Source organism: Rutidosis leptorrhynchoides, chromosome 4, assembly GCF_046630445.1.
Source record: "Rutidosis leptorrhynchoides isolate AG116_Rl617_1_P2 chromosome 4, CSIRO_AGI_Rlap_v1, whole genome shotgun sequence".
NCBI lineage: Eukaryota > Viridiplantae > Streptophyta > Magnoliopsida > Asterales > Asteraceae > Rutidosis > Rutidosis leptorrhynchoides.
The window spans coordinates 78,265,653-78,287,754 of record NC_092336.1 but is presented as its reverse complement, the minus strand read 5'-3'; the positions used below and the strand labels follow the sequence as shown (position 1 = coordinate 78,287,754).

General features: G+C 37.8%; 3 protein-coding genes across 4 annotated transcripts in view; 2 read left to right on the top strand and 1 right to left on the bottom strand.

Moving 5' to 3' along the window:
* Positions 1–5,824, top strand: part of LOC139840751 (ATPase family AAA domain-containing protein At1g05910-like) — a 32,304-nt gene extending 26,480 nt beyond the window's left edge. Inside the window, exons 9-11 of the mRNA XM_071831000.1 lie at positions 4,489–4,526; positions 4,600–4,849; positions 5,469–5,824. Coding sequence (XP_071687101.1) covers positions 4,489–4,526; positions 4,600–4,849; positions 5,469–5,824 — 644 coding nt within the window. The remainder of the gene's footprint in view (positions 1–4,488; positions 4,527–4,599; positions 4,850–5,468) is intronic.
* Positions 5,825–13,352: 7,528 nt separating this feature from the next.
* LOC139840750 (DEAD-box ATP-dependent RNA helicase 10-like) lies at positions 13,353–16,546 on the top strand. Its single transcript, XM_071830999.1, has 13 exons — positions 13,353–13,527; positions 13,640–13,763; positions 13,844–13,913; positions 14,381–14,443; positions 14,631–14,705; positions 14,900–15,019; positions 15,151–15,192; positions 15,275–15,349; positions 15,426–15,572; positions 15,644–15,781; positions 15,863–15,974; positions 16,089–16,177; positions 16,258–16,546. Exons 1-13 carry the CDS (start codon positions 13,353–13,355, stop codon positions 16,375–16,377), a joined length of 1,350 nt encoding a protein of 449 aa, XP_071687100.1. The 3' UTR covers positions 16,378–16,546.
* Positions 16,547–18,083: 1,537 nt separating this feature from the next.
* LOC139844047 (PHD finger protein At1g33420-like) lies at positions 18,084–21,615 on the bottom strand. Of its 2 annotated transcripts, XM_071834255.1 has the most exons (5): positions 21,300–21,615; positions 20,295–20,421; positions 19,821–20,036; positions 19,104–19,745; positions 18,084–18,942 (listed from the first exon to the last, which is right to left on the bottom strand). In XM_071834255.1, exons 1-5 carry the CDS (start codon positions 21,613–21,615, stop codon positions 18,168–18,170), a joined length of 2,076 nt encoding a protein of 691 aa, XP_071690356.1. In that variant the 3' UTR covers positions 18,084–18,167. The 2 variants fall into 2 exon arrangements, with proteins under 2 accessions (XP_071690356.1, XP_071690357.1); XM_071834256.1 differs by lacking the exons at positions 20,295–20,421; positions 21,300–21,615 and having other exon boundaries at positions 18,084–18,981; positions 19,131–19,745; positions 19,821–20,186.
* Between the last annotated feature and the right edge of the window lie 487 nt (positions 21,616–22,102).

Genomic DNA, 22,102 nt, shown 5'->3' with positions numbered 1-22,102 from the left:
GGTTGTCCTAAGTAACTGACTTCATTCCTTGACCTGATGTGACCTTATGTGTGGTCTTTAGAACGTAAGTGCAGGCTGTTTCCTTGTATTGGTCTCTTGGGTAGGTAGAGACGGACTTTGACTGGACTGAGGATTGAGTTTTGAGTGTGAGTTAACCCTAAGACTAGGGTGAGTGTCCGACTGTGAGTGAGGTTGCGATTAGTATCACTTAAGGATAAATCGATGTAAGTTGATAATACCATGTTCAGGGGTATTGTGACTGTAGAGGATTTAGAGAGAAGTGTTGGAATTTATTAGTGTGTTGCGAAAAACAAAAAATAAGGAATAGTTAGGTACATTTGAACAGTGAAAATGTGCCAGGATAGTTGTAATCGGATAACAAATTTAGAAACCCCGAGTTTAGAATATATTTGTTATTAGTAGATTATAACTGTCAGTGATCAGAGTAAATAGACTGTGATGGATCGATGGATTCGATTAGGGTCTTGCTATGAAATACCGAAATGGATATATGATTTGTGATGATGTATTACGCCTGGCTAACGGCATACATCATGGTAAATCATACAATAGTTTCGGGATTCGGAGGAGATGTAGTGATTGATAGTCTGTTTTGAATTTCGGAAGAATTTTGACCAAAAGCTGATTTTCCTGACTTGATGCTGACGGATGTAATGTACCTAGACTTTGTGTAATTATTAGTCAAATAGGCTTGGATTGAAGATTCTGATGGAATCTTAACCTAGTCATGACCTTTGGGGAATAACTTTAACGATGTCGGACAAAAGAATTAAGGTTATTTGAGGCAATTAATCATTAGATAATTACTTCCGGTATAGGATGATGGTTATTCTATACTCAGGATTCGTGATTCAAAGATTAGATTTTACTTGGAACTGTGTTGGTAAGCGGTTCTACAATGGATGTGTGGACCAGAATTGCAATTCAGTCATTAAATTAGTGAAATTAGTGAGTGAATATCGACACGATTGAGTGAATTTCGATGAAATTCTTAAACATCAAGATTGAAACAGGTATTAAATTACGGAATTTGGGTAATGTAGTTTAATCCGAGTTGACTTAGCGATATTGTAGTGATGAAATTAGCTAAGTTTGTGTGTTCTAAGGTAAATGATAGCCATTAGCAATATTTTAGACTGAGTTGATTTGGGAAAATTCGATGAACATGACTCGGGGATAACCCCAAATTATGATTGACAGATATCATGTAGAGGTCATTAGTGGTGACTCGATAGGTTAGTGTGTAAAACTTAGACTTGAGATGGAATTTATGTGGTAATTCGTAAGATTGATGACAGATCAAGTTTGGAATTCGGACGGAATTAAACTTGTTCAGTTATTAAATAGCGACAGGTTTTCAGCATTGAATTACTTTTGTAAGTGGTGTAGACTGTAGGGAACGATTCGGATGTTGTGTAGGGTAAATAAACTTGCCGCTCAGAGTATAGCGGGTCTTGACCCTTGCGGTAGTCTTAGTAGACGGTGTGTTTGAATTTCGGCCTGTGAGTTATCTCTTGACCTACGAGAAATGGACGGAGCTTTATAGGGTACCGTAAGACCTGTTTTGATTAAGGTCTAGTTGTGACCCGTTGTGGTGGTTCGTAGCACTCATGACCTTTGTTGACATTGACTGACCAGATTCCGAGGACGGAATCTCTTTAAGGGGGTAGATTTGTAACATCCTAGTGTCGGGCCTAGGTGAAATTACCTATTTGTCCTTTTTGCGTATTAAAATGTGTTTTAGTGAAATAATTAATTATTGAGTGTATTTAATTAATTATTAAGTTCAATGAGTGCGTTTTGTGACAAGGGTCACAAAGATATTTTATTTATTAAATTTGGACTTCGTCGTTTAGACTCCCTACTGTGGTGGGTTTCGTTTCTGAAAACAGGTAAATACCCGTGTTTTATCGGATAAGTGATTTAATAACCATTAAATAAACAAAAACCGCCCACCCCTTGTTTTATATTACTGTATGTGGTTTTTCTTCTCCTTTTTCTTGTTTCAATCATGACACACACACACATACATGAACTAAACCCTAAGTTTTGATTAATTGAAGATGATGATAAATTACAAGCTTTAATCTATGAATTCTTGCTTCTCTAACAAGGTTTGTCTTCCCATTTTTGCTCTTTAATTCTTGCTTTTAGGGTTTATACAAGTTTTTTTTTTAGAAAGAGATGCATTTGTGCTTGAATCTTTGAAATTGGTGATGAATTAGTGATATTAGTTATTGTTTGTATAATTGCTAGAAATTGTTATGGATTTGATTTAGTTTCAAAAGCTAGCAAGAACACCAAAAACATGAACCACCATGGACATGGGAAGCAGCCATGGCTGCTGCCGCTGCTGTTTCTGCCCACGGCCACCACGCTGCCGGCGGCAGCAGGTCCACCTGGTGGTGGTCAGGTGGTGGTTGGCGATGGTGGCTTCCCCGTTGGTTGACGCTGCTGTTTTCTTCTGTTTCTTGACCAAAGCAGCAGCTATAGCTGCTACTGCTGCTGTTTGACTGCTGACCGCCGCTGCTGGCGGCAGCCGGCGGTGGTGGTTGGCAGTCGGGCGGTGGTGGTTTGTTGTTTTGGCCCGCGAAAGGTTTCGGTTTACCCGATTGGATCCCGACCCGTTTATATTAATTTGTGGACATTTGGTTTTATCATTCTAATACCCATTTTATTAGTTTAATTTGGGTTGTAATTTATTAAAGTGGACTTTTTGTGCGAAATGCGCGGGTTGCTTGATTTCGAACCGTTCATGTTAAATTAGGAATAACTCGGTTTTGCCCGTTTTAGTCTCGATTCAATGGTTAATTTTTATTTGGGTCGAAATTGGTATAAGTGTACCTAGTGTGTAGATTGTTGTTGTTACTCGTGACTCGATGTGTATAAGTGTGCATTTTGTATAAATTACCGTTATTAGTCCATAAGCCATTTTTAGTGGTAATTGGGTTGTTATTGTATAAATGGACTTTTTGGGTGGATTGCTTGTTTACTAATGACCTGTTTCTATGACCTTTGTGAACTTGCAAGTCGACCAAAATAATCAAAAATCATAGATTTTGGGGTCGAAACCCGGATGGACAGCAGCTTCTGCTGCTACTGTTTTGCTACAACATTTTGTAGTTGCTGTTGCAGCCCGTTTTGCTGCTGTTCGCAGCCGTGGTGCGCAACTAGTTTACCCGTATCTTTGTTTTGTGGTTCATGTGTGTTGTTTAATCGCTCGTGTTGCTCATGACCCGCTCGTTTGGACATGTTTAGTGTATATATATAATATATCCGTAAGTGTGTATATATTTATACAAATATATACAAGTGCATGTTGTATTGTGATATATATATATATGTGTGTGTGTAAGTGTATATATATATATATATATATATATATATATATTGTTACGATGAGGCATGATTCGTATATACATGTTTATATATATATATATATATATATATATATATATATATATATATATATATATATATTTATATATGCATATTATATAAAGTGGTAGTATTGTATATATGCATATATAGTGAAATATTGTTAGTAAATGTGATGTGATTTACTAACTTGTTCAGTATTTCTCAGGTGATACTGACGAGGAGAAGACTCAGTGACATTAGACTACTGAGTTTTGCTGGCGATTGGTGAGTGGGTCTATCTAAGGATAGAGTTTGAGTAGCAAGTCGCGCTACTGTCGTTTACTCTATTTTATTAGACCGTGGTTATATCTGATTGCCATGATTAGATATCTCATTGCCATGTTTAGATAATGGTTAACATGTTAATGAATTATTACACGTTGATGATATTGTGTGATATTATGTGCACTGTGTTTGACGCCAGTCGGGCCTAGGGAGGCTGGGGACTCATAACTAAGCCTAGGGAGGTTAGAGTCCGTATGAGGTCAACCGAGCCTGGGGAGGTTGGGTCCAAAGGCTACTGATTGTGGAGTATAGTTTGAATGACGCATCCCCTGCGTCCGAATGACTATACTGTGAATCGAGTAGCGAGGACAATCGGTAGACTCTAGCCCGATCAACTAGGAGTCGTGTGCTCGTACAAGCCGCCAATCCTCATATTGTCGTTGTATTTGTTTGTATGCTGTTAGGACGTTAGCATACTTTTATATGGTTGATGGATTGATGCTTAGACTTGATCCGTTAGATAGATTCCATTCACTTAGCAGTTGTGCTAATCTCCCACATTTCCACCCTTGCAGGTTCAGTACGATTGCATGTTAGATACCAGGGTGAAGACGAGATGCGGGATGATATGTTTGACAAGTCGAGACTCTGATTTCGTGTCTTTTGTTAATAGTGTCTTTGCTTAATGTAACACATGGTTTTTATATATGTAACGGATTTTAATATTTGATGTGATATTAATGTAATGTAATACAGATGTCGTTTGTATTACGTGTCATATTTTATAAACAGGACTTCCGCTGTGACTTTAAAAAAAATCAGGGTGTTACATCAGTAGGGCTCATGAACTTCGAGATTCAGTACGCTGTTTTGTTAGTGTGAATAAAGCTTCATTTATTATGCCATTGTTTGTAACTTTTGATATCTCTGTAGGTACATGGGATGCTATCGCAAATGGACCCCGCATTGGTTGCTTCCTGTGAGATGATTGCTGAAAATGGTGGTCTGTTGACTCTTCCAGAAGATATTTCTGTTTCTTGTTTCCAGAATGTTCCTGTTGTTCAGGCGGCAACTACGACTAGGGCTATCGCACGTCTTCGTCATGCTCAACCAGAAGTTAATTTAGATCAGAGCTATGAAGCTCTGAAGCGGCCCAAAAAGAGTGCTGATCCTTCACATACAGGTTATTACATGCGTTCATATCCTGCTTTCCTGCTTTTATATTAAAAGAGAAAGTTGAATAAATCCAAGCTACTTATCTAACTACAGATTTACTGTATCTCATTTATTTCAAGTCTCTTATTAGTTATCTTAGGATGCGTTTGATTACCTCTTAATTGAATGGTTCAGCGTTGAATGTTAAACCATTCAGCATTACCTCTAAATGACACATGGTGCTGAATGGTTCAACATTCATTCAGTGATGACAGAGTTGAAATACTCTCTTAACCATTATGCACCGAAAATTTATATATTATCCTCTTTAAATTATACTCGTATCAATAACACTTATTAATCAATTATAATATTTTTTATTCATGCAAAGGTTAATAAGGTAATTCTACATCATTCACAATGTTTATTCAAAATGATTATTATTTTTCATTAAGAACCAACTTTATTCAGTGCTTTGAATCATTTAGCGGTTAATCATTCAGTTTTATTAAACACACCCTTGGCTAGATTAGGCCGCCCATTCTTGTAAAATTGTAACTTCTTATTTGTATTTTGTTTTTATCTCTACAAACATCTAACATGACATTATAGTGGGTATCTAATCTACAATTTTTGTGGAATTTCAGCTTCAACTGCCGATGAAGGGTCTCAGCAGCCTCAAGAACCAACAGTCGATGATCAAAATGACGCAAACCCTACAACCTCGCCTCCTGATTGCGATGAGGTGGCTAGTACAGCCAATGAGGTTAGTGAGTCCAAATCTCAAGATGTAACCATTCTAGATGTGGAGAGTGACGGTAAAATTGAGTCTGCTAAGAAGCTTTTACTGGAGCGCACATCTGATTATGGAGTGCCACAGCTGGAAAGACTGTATACTCGAATCGTTAAAGGTGTTTTTGAGTTGAAAAACGAACAGGACAATTTCAAGCCTCTAGTTTTTGACTTTTTGTTGAAGTTTGCTGAAAACAAGGCTAATTTTTGAAGTGGAACTGTTTTTGTTTACCTGTGGATAGGTTTTGTTTGCTTATTTAATCAATTGTTTTTAATCTACTAATTAAATCATTTTGGTGGATTCGAGTTTGAATCATGCACATGAGATGTTTCACTTTTTAACCTCACATTTTGTATTTGTACTATCAGTTTATAACTCGTGACATCGCGGATTAATATCAATAATTAGTTAATGCACAATTTGTTAGTAATAGTAATAAATATAAATGTATAAATAATATTTAATTAGAAAGGGGACATATAACTAATTTGTTGACAGACAAATAATTAATTTAGATATAACAAAATAGGAGGAATGTCTACGATACATAATATTTTGAATGTAATTCTAATCAGTAGTTGAAATTCAAATCAATGGTTTAAAGATAGAAGATATACAAATATGACATCAGTCATTGAGGAGTGATTATGATTTAAAATGAGCATTCAACGGTGTGTCAACATATGCTATCAATCAATATATTTTCATAAATATAGAGTGTCAACATATTGTCACGGACTTATCTCAATAAGCTCACGTGCGGCACTTAGTCTCTACTAAGTCAGCCTTACTCGGACCTTATAATGATTCAAGTAACCAAAAGATAAAATATTATAGAACAAGTGGAATTGAAGAAAATACTTATATTGCTTGAGAATGCTTTACAAGAGAGAATGTTTTGAGATTTGAGGTGTGGTGTGCCAAATGAGACCACCCCTATTTATACTACTTCTAACACAAAATGGATGGCTAAGATTAATCTAAATCAATGGTTAGGATCTAAGTACTAGAAACTTCAAGTATATACATGGAGATAGATATTTCCATGAACATTCCATACCATTCCATGGAAGAACTCATGGGAAAGTTCTAGGGAGCTTCCATGATGTTCTTGGGCCTTCCATGAAGTTCTTGGGTTAAAACCCTTAATTGGGTCATAATCTTAGTGGGTTGGGCCACAAACTTATTGGGTTGTGACATTCTCCCCCACCTAAGCTCGCGACGTCCTCGTCGTGTGATCCTCGTGATACTTCTTGATTTTGTCTGTGAACTGCCACAATAAGTCTTCAGCTTCCCAGCTTGCTTCACTATCGGGCAAGTTACGCCACTTAACTAGGTATTCTTTATAGCTCGGCACACCTCGTCTCCGTACCGTTCGATGCAACAAGATATCTTCCACTTCACGATCGAATGAAGTCGCAACTGCCATTGGTGCTCGTTTGGAAACTCCTCGTTCTGGGTCTTCCTCGTCCCCATGATAAGGTTTTAGAAAACTTACGTGGAAGACTGGATGAATCTTTAATTTGGGCGGTAGTTGAACTCGATAAGATACATTCCCAACACGTCCAATTACCGGGAATGGGCCTTCATATCTCTGGATCAATCCTTTGTGCACCTTCCTAAATGTTTTGAATTGTTGAGGTAAAAGCTTCACCATCACTTGGTCCCCAACTTTGAACTCAACATGTCGTCTTTTCTCATCCGCCCATTTCTTCATTTTCTTGGCCGCCTTATCTAGTGATGCTCGCGCCAAGTCGGCTTGTTCGTGCCACTCCTTCATCGTTCTATAAGCGGCTGGGCTGCTTCCATCATATGAAGCGGCCAAAGCATTCGGGGTCAATGGTTGGCGTCCTGTCACCAACTCAAAAGGACTCTTCCCCGTGGACTCACTCCTTTGCATGTTATAAGAGAACTGAGCAATATCAAGAAGCTTAGTCCAATCATGTTGATTTGCACTTACATAGTGTCGAAGATAGAGCTCCAATAGTGCATTCACCCTTTCCGTCTGTCCGTCTGTTTGGGGATGAAAACTCGTGGAGAAATTCAAGTCCGTCCCCATGATCTTGAACAACTCCGTCCAAAAACGCCCTGTGAACCTCGGATCTCGATCACTTACTATCACATGCGGTATCCCCCAATACTTCACCACATTCTTGAAAAATAGTTTTGCGGTTTCATCCGCGGTAACTTCGGATGATGCGGCTATGAAGGTACCATACTTAGAAAACCGGTCTACCACGACTATAATACTCCCACACCCTTCCGACTTAGGTAAGCAAGTAATGAAGTCCATGGAAACACTCTCCCATGGTCCTTTAGGTGTAGGTAGCGGCTGTAATAGTCCTCCTGGTTGGCGTTGCTCTATCTTATCTTGTTGGCATATTAGGCATGTCCGCACGTACGTCTCTACGTCGTCTTCCATCCTTGGCCAATAATAAGTGCCTCCTACTAATGCCAGCGTCCTCTTAATACCTGGATGACCAGCCCACTTTGAATCATGACACTCCTTCAAGATTGTCCGTCTAAGATCACCCCACTTAGGCACATATAACCAGTCTCCTTTGGTGAATAATAGATCACCCTTGAGCCAAAACCTTCGCGTTTTCCCATCTCGAGCCAATCCAACAAGGTTTTTGGCTATAGGATCATGCTCTAATCCCTCCTTTATACGATCTTGAAGGAAGAATTGTGGTTTTGTGATCGCTGCAAACTCCGCCTTACGACTTAGGGCATCAGCTACCACACTGGCTTTCCCATGCTTATACTCCAACACATAGTCAAATTCAGCTAAGAAGTCTTGCCAACGAGCTTGTTTGGGACTCAACTTCTTTTGGGTTTGAAAATAACTCGTTGCCACATTATCCGTCTTGATCACGAACCTTGATCCCAAAAGATAATGCCTCCATGTCCTCAAACAATGAATAATCGCTGTCATCTCTTTCTCTTGCACAGTGTACTTCCTTTCTGTCTCGTTAAGTTTTCGACTTTCAAACGCGATTGGGTGACCTTCTTGCATTAGAACTCCTCCAATAGCAAAGTCTGATGCGTCTGTGTGTAACTCGAACGGAATGGTCACATCCGGAAGTCTCAACACCGGTTCTTCCATGACAGCTCCTTTCAACTCCTCGAATGCTGCTTGACATTTCTCATCCCACAACCAAGCTTTGTTCTTCTTTAACAATTCTGTCAATGGAGCCGCTTTCGCCGAGTATCCCTTGATAAAACGACGATAGTAGTTTACTAAACCAAGGAAAGATCGTAAATCAGTAACCTTGGTTGGTGCCTCCCACTCTTGGATTGCCTTGATCTTAGCCCCGTCCATCAGCAACTTCCCATCTTTTATTCGATGTCCAAGAAATTCCACCTCTTTTAATCCAAATGAGCATTTCTCTAGTTTCACATACAACTTATTATCCCTTAGTACTTGGAAACTTGTTTCAAGTGCCTCACATGATCTTCCATGGTGTCGCTATATACGACTATGTCATCTAAGTACACCACGACAAACTTGTCGAGGAACGGGTGGAATAATTTGTTCATCAAAGTACAAAATGTGGCAGGGGCATTGGTTAAACCAAAGGGCATGACTAGGAATTCATAAGCGCCATACCTCGTCACGCATGTGGTCTTAGCCTCATCTCCTTCGGCAATTCGGACTTGATAATATCCCGATCTCAAGTCTAACTTGGAGAAGTATCTCGCCTTCCCAAGTTGATCGAACAAATCAGCAATAAGTGGGATTGGGTATTTGTTCTTGATAGTTACCTTGTTAAGTGCCCGGTAATCTATACACATCCGCAAGGACCCATCCTTCTTTCTTTGAAATAGTACCGGAGCACCATACGGGGATTTTGACGGTCGGATGTATCCCGCATCCAGCAACTCCTTGAGTTGTCTTCGCAACTCCTCCAACTCGGGTGGTGGCATTCGGTATGGGGCTTTGGAAGGTGGTTTTGATCCCGGCTCCAACTCGATCGCATGGTCAACCTCCCTCCTAGGTGGTAACTTTTTTGGTAACTCCTTGGGCATGACATCCTTGAACTCATCGAGGACCTTCTCAATTTCCTTGGGTACCTCTAGTTTTCCCTTATCTTCGACCGTCTCTTGCTTTGCTACCGCTAAATAGCATGTCTCATTCTTGTTGTACCCCTTCTTGAATTGCATGGCCGAAAGTGACTTGGATGCACTCTTGCTTCCACGTTCGGTTGACACCATACAAGTCTTCTCACCATCCAAGATACACAGTGAATTAGCAAACGGCATAGGGAAACCGCGTACCTTATCTAGGAACTCCATCCCAAGTACTAACTTGAAGTCGTCCATAGGCACGACTGAGAGATCAATCATTCCTTCCCATTCTCCAATCTTCACATATACGTCTTTAGCCACCCCACTAATCTGTCTGGCACTCGTGTTCACCGTCTTCATCATGCCACTCTCTTTTGTTTCCTTAAGTCCTAGCCTTTTGGCTTCATCGGTGGAGATAAAGTTATGAGTTGCTCCCGTATCCACCAAAGCTCGTACCCGATCTCCACAAATGTTAATATCTACGAATTGGAGTCCTTTAGCCACTACCTTGGGTATCTCCGTCTTGGCCTTGATTGCGTTGAGGATATGCATTGATCCTATGCACCGCTCCTCATCCTGACAACCCGCCTTTTGAGCTTCCATAGCATGAAGGCTAGCTTTCTTCGGACAATCTCGGGCTCTATGCGGTCCATCACATATGAAACATCCATCATTCTTGTAAGAAGTTTTTATGCTCTTGTTATTCCCGGTTGGTGGCTTACGTGTATTATCATTCCTTGATTGGGCGGGCTTATCTCCCCCACCTTTCTCATGGCTCACCTTCTTATCTTTTGACTTGAACGAATCTTTCCTATTAGCATGGTCGACTAGTGCCTCCGCTTGAGCAATTGCGGTGGCAAGGTCTTGGACTCCTCGTCTCTCCAACTCCGTTTTAGCCCAAGGTTGCAAACCATCGAGAAAATAGAAGAGGAGAATATCATCGGGAATATCTGGGACCTCCAGGCTAAGGTTCGTGAATTCTTTAATATACTCCCGAATCGTCCCGGAATGATGTAATTTACGTAGACGACTCATCGCATCCTTTTGAGCATTCTTGGGGTAGAATTGATTCTTAAGTTCAGTAAGGAAATCATCCCAAGTATCAATAGTAACCGTACCTTTCTCGATATCTCCATATCGACGACGCCACCATAACGCTGCGGTATCCTTCAGGTAACGGGTTGCCGTCTTGATCTTCATTGCATCATCCACTATGTTGACTCCCTCCAAGTATTGTTCCATCTCCCATATAAAATCATCAACCGCTCGGGCTTCCCGCTTCCCCACGAACGGTGACGGCTTGGGAACGTCCACCTTCGGATCATTGCATCCAGTGTTGCTACCCCCACTAGCCATGAATCTCAAACAAGAGTTCATGTTGGTTTGTAAATCCACGAGGCGTTGGTGAATAGTGGAGACCTCCCCCTCCATTTCGCCTCGCAACTTCGTAATCTCACCCATGAGCATACCCCTTAAGTCATGGATCTCACGTCGCATGTCAACGTCTAGCACGTTGATTGCACTCTTGCAATCATCTTTCAATTCGTCAAAGTCCCCGTCCAAACCATCCAAACGTTGGTGGACGTCTTCGACCTTTGCTTTCACGTCGTCCATGGATGTCTCTACATCCATGATCCTCTTGTCCAAGTTTGCGATAAAGTCTTTGGACATACCTCGGTTCTTCTTGGCTCCTTGTCGAGTCTCTACCCGACCACGAGTCTCATCACCCATCACACCACTTGTTGCGCTCACATTCTTCTCTGTCTCGGTTGCCATCTCCTTGAATCGACCTTGCTCTTGATACCAAATGTCACGGACTTATCTCAATAAGCTCACGTGCGACACTTAGTCTCTACTAAGTCAGCCTTACTCGGACCTTATAATGATTCAAGTAACCAAAAGAGAAAATATTATAGAACAAGTGGAATTGAAGAAAATACTTATATTGCTTGAGAATGCTTTACAAGAGAGAATGTTTTGAGATTTGAGGTGTGGTGTGCCAAATGAGACCACCCCTATTTATACTACTTCTAACACAAAATGGATGGCTAAGATTAATCTAAATCAATGGTTAGGATCTAAGTACTAGAAACTTCAAGTATATACATGGAGATAGATATTTCCATGAACATTCCATACCATTCCATGGAAGAACTCATGGGAAAGTTCTAGGGAGCTTCCATGATGTTCTTGGGCCTTCCATGAAGTTCTTGGGTTAAAACCCTTAATTGGGTCATAATCTTAGTGGGTTGGGCCACAAACTTATTGGGTTGTGACAATATGCTATTAATCAATATATTTTCATAAATATAGAACGATATTATTATATTGTGTTTATGTTATATGTTACTCTGTATATGTTTGTTGCATCATCGGCCAACGGCCCCATCAAATACTAAGGTGTTTGTTTTTTTAAGATATTTTGTTTAAAGATCAGTGGACCATATGTATAGAAAAGATGTGGCTCAAAAGGTATATATGCTAAATAGTGAAGACTGTTTTTATGTCCGCAAAATAATTTAATATTGTCTGCATCACTTAGAAGCATATTTCCAAGTCTACGAGTTTGAAGACAGAATAATACGTTATGTTATCTTATGTCTTCAGAAAAACAAACAGGTCTGCAGTAAAAACGTCTGCGAACACGCATACATAAGACATAATAAGATATGCAGACTAAAAAACAAACAACACCTAACTCCCCGTTTGGCTCACGGAATCAATGAGATTCAGGCGATATTAAAATTGAATTTAGACACGCGTGAGTCAAACATGGCCTAAAAGTCCGTTCAGGATCCTTTGGAAACAAATCCTATTATAAATTACATTGTCTTTCTATCCACAACACTTGCATTTTTATCATGTTTTCCGCTTTCATTATTATAATAAAGATAAATTTTAACATCATCTAGTATATCTTTTTCGGAACAACATAACATTATCTTGTATTTCTACTAATTATTGTCTTTATCTTTTATATTACAATGTATTCCATTGATCAAAACTGCAATGTGTAGTTAATCATCGAAAATATTAATTGATGGTTCTGAGTCTGAATTATGATTAACTGAAATAAATGCTTCATTGGTGATTTTGTATATCTCAACTTTAATCTGATCATATTGAACTGAAAAGCACATGTAGGTTACTAGTTTTTCTATGACATGTTTTACTTGTTTAACTATTTACCAATTTATTCAAAAAAATCAAACATCAAACATAAAAATTAAATTAAGTGTCTGACTTATTTAAAGTTTCAATTTCAGTTCAATTACAAAATCGTCGTTTAGCCGTTCGAAAAAAATAAAAAAATTCGTCGTTTAATTTTATTTAAAAAAAGTAAAATAAACATCATAATAAATTCATAAGCCCAAACAAGCATGGAATGGAGCCCGTTGGGCCACAGTCCAAATAGTAGCGGTATAGAAAAATTTCCCCAAATATAATAAACCCTAAACCCTTACTTGAACCTAATTTCCAGCCATCAATTTGTGTTCACATTTTTTGCAATCGGCGAAATACGTTGTAATTAATCATCAAGCAGAACCATAATTTCTTCGTTTCCTATGGGATCAAAATCGGTAAACCCTAATTATATTAAAAACATATATCGCATAGTTTATGATAACGAATAATCAGTCTGAAGTATGATTTTTTGCAGATTGAAAAAATGGAAGAAGAAGAAGTAGTAGTAGAAGAAGAAGAAGCAGAAAATGAAGAAGAAGAAGAGGTGCAATCTTTTAAAGAGTTAGGTATCGTTGACCAATTGATTGAAGCTTGTGATAGTTTGGGCTGGAAACTACCTACTAAAATTCAAGCTGATGCTATTCCTCTTGCACTTCAAGGTTGTTTGCTGCTGCTTTTTTTTTTTTTTTTTTTTAAATAATTAAAGTATATTTGTTTATATGTATGTGTTGCTGAAGTTGTGTGCTTTTATTATATAATAATAATATTTAGGGAAAGATTTAATTGGAGTAGCGCAAACGGGTTCGGGTAAAACCGGAGCTTTTGCATTGCCAATAATACAATCATTATTGGATGCTCCACAGGCATTCTTTGCTCTAGTGCTTTCTCCGACGAGGTTTCTAATTTCGTTTCTTGGTTATTTGTTCTATTGAAATAGATTATATTATATTTAATGTTTTGTTTATGGTGTTGTAGGGAACTTGCAATTCAGATTGCTGAACAATTTGAGGCTTTGGGATCAAGCATTGGTGTAAAGTCTGCAGTGGTGAGCTTTTGTTTAGTTGATAACTTGCTATGATCTATCGAGTTTGCAGACATAGGATGATTTTTTTTCTTCTTTTATTGTCGTGTTACATAATTCTATTTATTTCTTAAAACTTTGAATGCGAGGACGTATATATTTATGAATTTTTTTTTTTAAAATGCTAATGGTAACCCTTAGGGCTATCAACTATGGTTAAGCCTTCTTAAATTGATTATTTCCAATGTAAAAACTCACAATATCCATGATTAAACACTCCTAACATATATTAGAGAGGAAATGTGAGCATTTGAAATGAATAATAACACTTCAGAATTTATTCAAGATAGTAAAATATAGTTATAGAAAGTTTAGGCTGAAAACGACAGTGATGGATATCAACTACGGAGTATTGAATAACTAATGCCTTTTTTATAAACTCTTAAGTTAGGGTTTAGGATTTTGTGTGATTAGTTCTTCTAATTTTGCAGCTTGTTGGAGGGGTTGACCAACTGCAACAAAGCATTCAACTTGGAAAGCGACCACATATTGTCGTAAGATATACTTGCCCATGATCTCTATATTTTTCAGTTCACCTTTTATGTTCACAAATGTTTGTTAAATCACATGCTGATTTGTCTTCTCAAATAACATTTCGATTTCTCGAAACATTATATTATTCGCACTGAACATGATTGTTTTGTCATGAAATGCGTCTTATATGAGTTTCTCTTGATGTAGGTTGCCACGCCTGGACGTCTCGTGGATCATTTATCAAATACTAAAGGCTTTTCTCTTCGTACCATCAAGTACTTGGTAAAAAAATAAGAATTTTGACAATTTTTTTTAGCATGTTCTCTCTTGCTAAGTTAGCCAATTGATGCCCGATGGTCTTAGTTTGATTTTCCTTTTGCATATCGACATACTATTATATTTTTTTGTGAATAGTGTTTTTATTTAAAAAAAAAATTTAATATACATGTTTGATTTTCTCATTGCCTATTTGTCAGGTGTTGGATGAGGCAGATAGGTTACTAAATGTCGATTTTGAGAAATCCCTCGATGAGATCCTTAATGCCATTCCCCGTGAGAGAAGAACATACTTGTTTTCTGCTACTATGACCAAAAAGGTGTGAATGTTTTACGTCACGTTGTATTTTTAGAATTTATTTATGATTGTCATTAGTGTTATAATATGAATTTTTGACCTTTCATGTGAAGAATTGTGTTTGCATATGCTGATGTTTTATGAACATTTCAGGTGAAAAAACTACAGAGGGCTTGTCTAAGGAATCCTGTAAAGGTAGCATTATAAACGTTTCTTAAAAACTGCAAGTCTTTTTAATGTGTAAGATGGTTTACCATTTTTTATTAATTTATTTCAGATTGAAGCTGACTCCAAATATTCCACTGTTATTACCTTGAATCAAAAGTATCGTTTTGTTCCTGCTAAGCATAAGGTTTGTAACCTGACTACTAGATTTTAATCATATATGAAGTATATGACTTAAAATATAAGTACTTTTGTATCTACAGGATTGTTATCTAGTATATATCTTGAATGAAAAATCTGAAACTACATCGATGGTTTTCACCCGTACATGTGAAGCAACCCGCCATCTATCTCTTATGCTACGGAACCTTAACTTTCGGGCAATACCGATTTCTGGACAAATGACTCAGGTACCATTTTGACTTTTCAAACATTTATCACATTGTGCTTTTTATTCTTAGTTTCTTGATGTTGTTAACAGGCAAAAAGACTGGGAGCGCTGAACAAGTTCAAGGCTGGAGAGTGTAATATTCTTATTTGTACTGATGTAGCTAGCAGAGGGCTCGATATTCCATCTGTTGAGTTGGTTATAAATTATGATATACCTACAAACTCAAAGGTAAAATTACAACATGTTTGAATTGTAAGGATGTACAGCTGGCATTTGGAGCATTTAATGAGGTGTGAAATGGAATTTCAGGATTATTTTCATCGAGTGGGAAGAACTGCACGTGCGGGGCGGACTGGGGTTGCAATCTCTTTAATAAATCAGTATGAACTCGAGTGGTATCTCCAAATAGAGAAACTTATTGGTAAGCCCAGACATTATTGGCCATTTAGTTTTTTTATTCGGGTAGAGAAGTATGAAAAGTCTCTTTTTTAATGCGTATAGCTCTCAATTATTTATTTACCATTGAATGGTTCAGGTTATAAGCTGCCAGAGTATCCAGCCCAAGAAGAGGAAGTTCTGTTCTTCTTGGAACGTGTGACCGAGGCCAAACGTTTAACTGCGATGGTATAAAAGGGAATTTTTTTAATAGAATTAAGAATATGATTTTATGCTGTGTACTGAACTTGTTTTTGTAAAAAATGTAGAAAATAAAGGAAGGGGGAGGTCATAAGAGAAGGAGAGGTGGTGAAGATGACGAGGAAGTTGAGAAGTTTCATGGAAAAAACAACAAGAGGTCATCAAATAACAAGTCAAAACGACGATAGATCGAGCATTTGATAATTGCAGTCAGATATATGAATGGATAATGTAAAACAGAATTGAACCTTAGCTTCGCAAATTCTCGTCGTCTGGTTTCATTATTTCTGAAAGTTTTGGATTTTATGTTTTGGTACCTTATTAATATTACTAAAGCAACTTAAAATTGAATGTTTATGGTAGTCTAGATTTTTTGCTTTCAAAGTTCTCTTTATCGTTTATTATCTTTTTTTTCTGTAGCTGCAATGACAAAGTAATTGTTTATGTATTTTGTTAGGTGTGTAAGCATGTTTTCTTTGGGTGCTCTTACTCGAATGACATGGTATAGTTTATGATTTGATGCAGCAGTTTCTATTGTACAAATCTTTGCCACAAATCTTGAATAGTTGTTTGTTGTTAACAGATGTTGTACATTGAAATTCTTTCGACAGTAATCGAAGGTGACTTAAATCTAAATTATGTATCAGTACTTTTGATTTCGTATTCAAATATAGTTAAATCTGATTATGCACTAAAAACTATCCACTTATGAATTTTTATAATATGTTCTTTTATGTTTAATAACTTTGTTTCTGTTCTGTTAAACCTTCTGTTGGTGTTGGTGTATTTGGATCTCTTTTTGTTTCCGTCGAATCATCTAAGGTCAAACATATCCATGATCTAGTCGATGTCGTGTTGGAGGCCAATGAGGGTGGTCTTAGCACGCATGTTTGAGTCAACGAAGTTACCAATTTTGCTTGTATTAATCAGGGGTGGAACGATGCTTGGTCATCGGATTGGGTCTCAAAGTTGAATCGGATTGTTATCGGTGTAGATGAAGGATGTTGATTATGGTGAAGCGGTTCAAAAGTTATTTATCGAAGCCTCGGTTGTTGATTATTATGGTGGTTCAAACGTGGGTTCGAGTAGCATTGCGGTTGAGGAGGTTTGACTCCCCATTTATGCTTGGAAGGTTAGATGGCGGGCCCGTGTTTTGGTATAAGTTTGTGAAAAAAGGTGCCTCAAGGCATGGATATTCACTCGTGATTACAAAGTGGCATTCGATTGTCTTTCGGGTGCGACTAGGAAATCAAATTTGAAAAATGAAACCTGGTTTCGAGGAGTTCCTTTTTCCAATCGTTGAAGATGAAGGTGCTGTTGGTAATTTCGATGTTGGTGCTACTTCTGTTACGGACGAGAGTGCGTATCCAACGGTTTTTACGAATCAAGATCGAACGAAACGGTTAACTACAAACAAGTTCTTTGGTAAATTCTCCAAACCTGAGAATCGAGGTAGGAAGGCTTACATGGCGGCGAAAAAGCTTGGTGTTAGCTAGGAGGTTCGCTTCGATTAAGTTTGTTCCGGGTTTGTTAGCCGTGTTTGACAATTTTCATGTTTCTCTTTTTCTGTTGTTGCTTTTGTTTATGATCTTGTGGTTGTGGATGACTGGATGTTAGTGTTGTTTATATCTTATTTCATCCCGTGTTTTGTTTGGCTCGTGCCTTGGTTGGTTGTGTTTGTTAGTTTTAGCAGTTAGGTTTTCGTTTGTTGTTTGCTAGGTGCTAGTCGACTCCCTGTCGGTTTCATGTTTTATGAAAGGTCCTAGGTTCAACATAAGTTTTTTGTTTTTTTTTTTTTTTTTTCAACAGGAAAAAAAAAATGCAGAAAGGAGATCGATGGCTAAGTCCTTTATTCGAGACTACGAGGCTATATAAGTCTAAATATTTACACATTTTCGCTAGACGTTAGATCACCTCATGCACCAAAATCTGAAAGGCAACTTCAAAAAGGCAAAAATTTACAAAATCAGGCAAAAAATTAGCCACCGAGATGCATCGAGACACGACAACCCCGAAACAGATCCACTTTTCCACCAACTTCAAACAAGCTCCCCTTCAACATAGCCCCATTTCCGTCACGAACATGGTCACATTTACAGCAAACAAACTTCCCCGGCGCCATATTGCAATCAGGAATACCTGCACATCGAGTATGTTGCCAAACCCCACATACATCGCACGCTAACATCCTTTCCCCATCATCATCCTGTGCCCCACACCGACAATCCATTGTCCACGTCTCCTCCCCTCTTTCCATTCGAAACTTACTAAGCCCATTTTGACACTTCCCACGAAGAGTAAGCGTCTCAACTTTTGACCCGCCCAAAAGCTTGATTTTGGTAGAATCATCAACACCCGTATGTCCAACAAGCTCTTCTGCTTGGAATCTTCTCAGAATTATATACACTTCTTGAAAAGCCTTTGATGCTTCGACTTTAAGGTAGTGAATGGTGGCGTTTGGGGAAAGGATAATATATTCTGGAGGTAGGTTTAGCGAAATTTGTTCAGTGAGTTCTGGTTTACATGAGAGTATTAGTGAGTTCGGGTTTGCTTTTGAATATAAGCTTTCAGGGTGGTAGTTTTTGACAAACTGCTTGCAATCAAGAAGTTTCATTGCAGAGTTTACCATTGTGTTACTCTTTGTGATAGGTACGTGATTAACCATGGATCGAGGATATAGTAAAGCTTTGTATAAGTATCTTAGATCTCGCAGCAAAAGGTCTTCAGACGGGCAGATAGCAATTGGATCGTCTCTGTGGGCAGAAATCAGTGGCAAGCTACCAGGTTCAAGCCTGCAAATATTGATAGAAACATTTAGTGAACTTAACATAAACAACTATAGGAGTATAGATGGGAAAATAGGCCACAACCATAATAGCAGAGGTGGCAAAATGGGTTGGGTCTAGTGGGTTACTGCAGATAGCAAGTGTGAATTACTAACCTGTATTCAAGAGCACCCGATTCTGGATTGGAACGGGCGTCAACCACCATACCGTTAGGTACTTGTTTCCCTTTTAGTTCCTTGAGGCAGTGATCTAGAAGTTCAGGTGGCCCCACTCTGCAAACGGCCCCACGTAAAGAACGCAAACTGACCCACGATGTCCCACTAACTGCTCTCAATACTCTAAACATTGCTTCCTCAACAAGTACAATGTCACTCGCATTCCAAACAGATAACACCCTACACTCACTCGGTTTAGCCTTCTTACTGGTCCTTCCAACCATTGTGCGGTTTTTGGCGGCGTTATGCATTAACGTAGTCAAGTAACGGAACAAATCCCTAACAGTTTCAATTTCCAACTCTGAACGAGATTGGTAAAACGCAATCAAGTCCTGCAAATGTGTTTGAGGTTTACTTCCTTGTGAAGAAAAGGTATACAACGGGACATTTGCTAGAGTTTCAATTGCATTTTTGTAATCTTCACGAGTAATAGCATAGCTTCCTGCACCAAACTCGTAACCCCAATCGCCATACCAAGGATTACCCTTAACAACAGAATGAAGTAGCCGAAACTCCATACCGTATTTCTTAGACACATCCGTAACACTCACTTGTCTGTATGATAAAATAATTAGAAACACGATACGTTAACATTTTTAAACCTCAATTATGTTATGAAAGATCCCTAACCTGACTCCAAGTACTTTGCAAATACGATCCCAGAAGTCCATAATATGAGCGCCCGAGAGGACACGGGACCCACCTTCTCGGCCGTTGACTCTGAGTAGGTGACCAAACCCATTCGCATGGACCACACCATGTAACAGATGATTGGTATCCTCCAATTGTTTATACATCCAGTCCTCAACTTCTTCAGTAGTCATAACATGGTTGCATGATTTGCACCTGCAAAAGCTCAACATCAGAACAAATGCTCAAAAAAGTAACTATAAACCCCAGGTAACTATATACAAGAATCACTATTGTGTATTGTGCTTTGAACTTCATATATGACATTCACTAACATCTCCGTGACCCCATTAACTGTTTTATGATTGCAATTAATTATAAGTACTTGCTGATATGAGCTAAAGTTAGAAAGGAAAAAAAAAAAAAAAATGAAAAAGATTTTAGGGAAACAAACACACGCAGCAGAGAGCAGACCTTGAATAAGTCAATTGAAGGTAAGTACCACAAGCAGCACAAGACTTGTTGTAGCCACCAATGGAGGCCCCATGACCCGTTATTATGAAATGGTACCTCTTCCCACATACCGGGTTTCCGCTCCACCCTTCATGTATCAAGTTTATTCAATTCAATTCAATTTTCAATTATAATTTATAATTAAGAAACAAATTCCCAAATCCAATGGATTACGTGTAGTTATATACTACTTTTTATTTACCCCCGGGTTTCCGCTCCAAACATATATTTTAATTTTACTCCGATTATTGTTGATCTAAATTTTAAATTCTGGCTTTTTACCCAACCAATCTTAAATATTAAAAAATGGTTTTATTAGGGGATACAGAAAAAAAAAAATCTTTCATACTTATTATAGTATGTAAAATGAAAAATGAATATTCTTTAATGGTAAGAGGTGATTCTCACACATCCAACAATTATTTAGTAAAAAATTATGTTTGGTGACTTTAAGGTATTTTATTTTTGATAAAGAATAAAAGAATAATGCTAATTATATTAAGGAAGTTGATATTTCTAAAACTTTACTATATTTTTATGTTTGAAAAAATATTTAAAGTTTACTACTCATTATTTTCATTAATAGCTTATCTTTCACATATTTTGTAAAGTAAATTTTAATAAATTAGTTTTAGACTATTAATTTAATTTGGGACGGCTTTAAAACAAATACTCAATACTCAATAGAGACTGACGGTCGACGGAGTACTTAAATAGATTTTAAATTTATATAATTTAATTATTAATTATTAATTATTAAAATAAAAAAGACATAGGTGATGTTTGGGCCTGTTAAATTATGGTGACATCGCTTATTCGATACGTGTGTATCAATCAGATTAAAAAACTTTACCAAACTTCCCGCCAATACAGCTCGCAATTATATTGATTTTTTTAGAAAATAATAATTGACCAATATAATGAGAAAGTCAAACTAAATCGTTCGGTCGAGTTGAGTTAACTCACCAACAACTCGGCACTGATCACAATACACCGATCTAGATCTCATCACATCTTCTTCAATAACATCAAGAATAACAGACGCATCACCATTCACATCACTCCTCTCTTCACCAACCCTAAATAATATCTGCCACGTCAACAGGTGTGGTAATAGATTTGAAGGCGGCGGTAACAACGCGTGCAGGAGTAAAAACTCTCTCACGCTTGTCCTAAACGGCGCCGTCGCCGTGTTTTCTCCGGCCGGAAAAGTCAAAAAGTCGTTCAGATCGGCCGTTACTCGTCGTTTCATTCTTTTTATTGGACGTCCGTTAACGACCATAGTTATAAACGTTTAGATCTGGACTACTTGTGCACGAATCACATACAAGTGTTCGAAAAACTGAAGAAGTTTGAGGGAGGAAAAAAAGAATTGGGGATTTTGGCGGAAATTAGGGCTCGAAAGTTATTTTAAACAGTTGATTTAAAATAAATTTAGAATTAAACTTAAAATAAAATTAAAATTAAAATTTAAAATTATTAATAGGGTAATTTGAAGGGAACGGAGTAGAGTCGGTTTCGGAGGGAGGGAGAGTCAAGTGCTTCTATACGAAAATACGGAGTATATGTATATCTGTATTTATAGGTATATTTATACACTTATAAAATAAATAAATAAATTAAAATTAATTTGTAAAAGATGTTTGGGATCCATCCATCCATCCTTTAAAATTAAATTATAGGAGTAAGGAGTACTCCGTACATGATACAGTTAATTAATTAATTTAATTGGAAATTTAATTAAATTTAAATTTAATTCAATTAAGGTT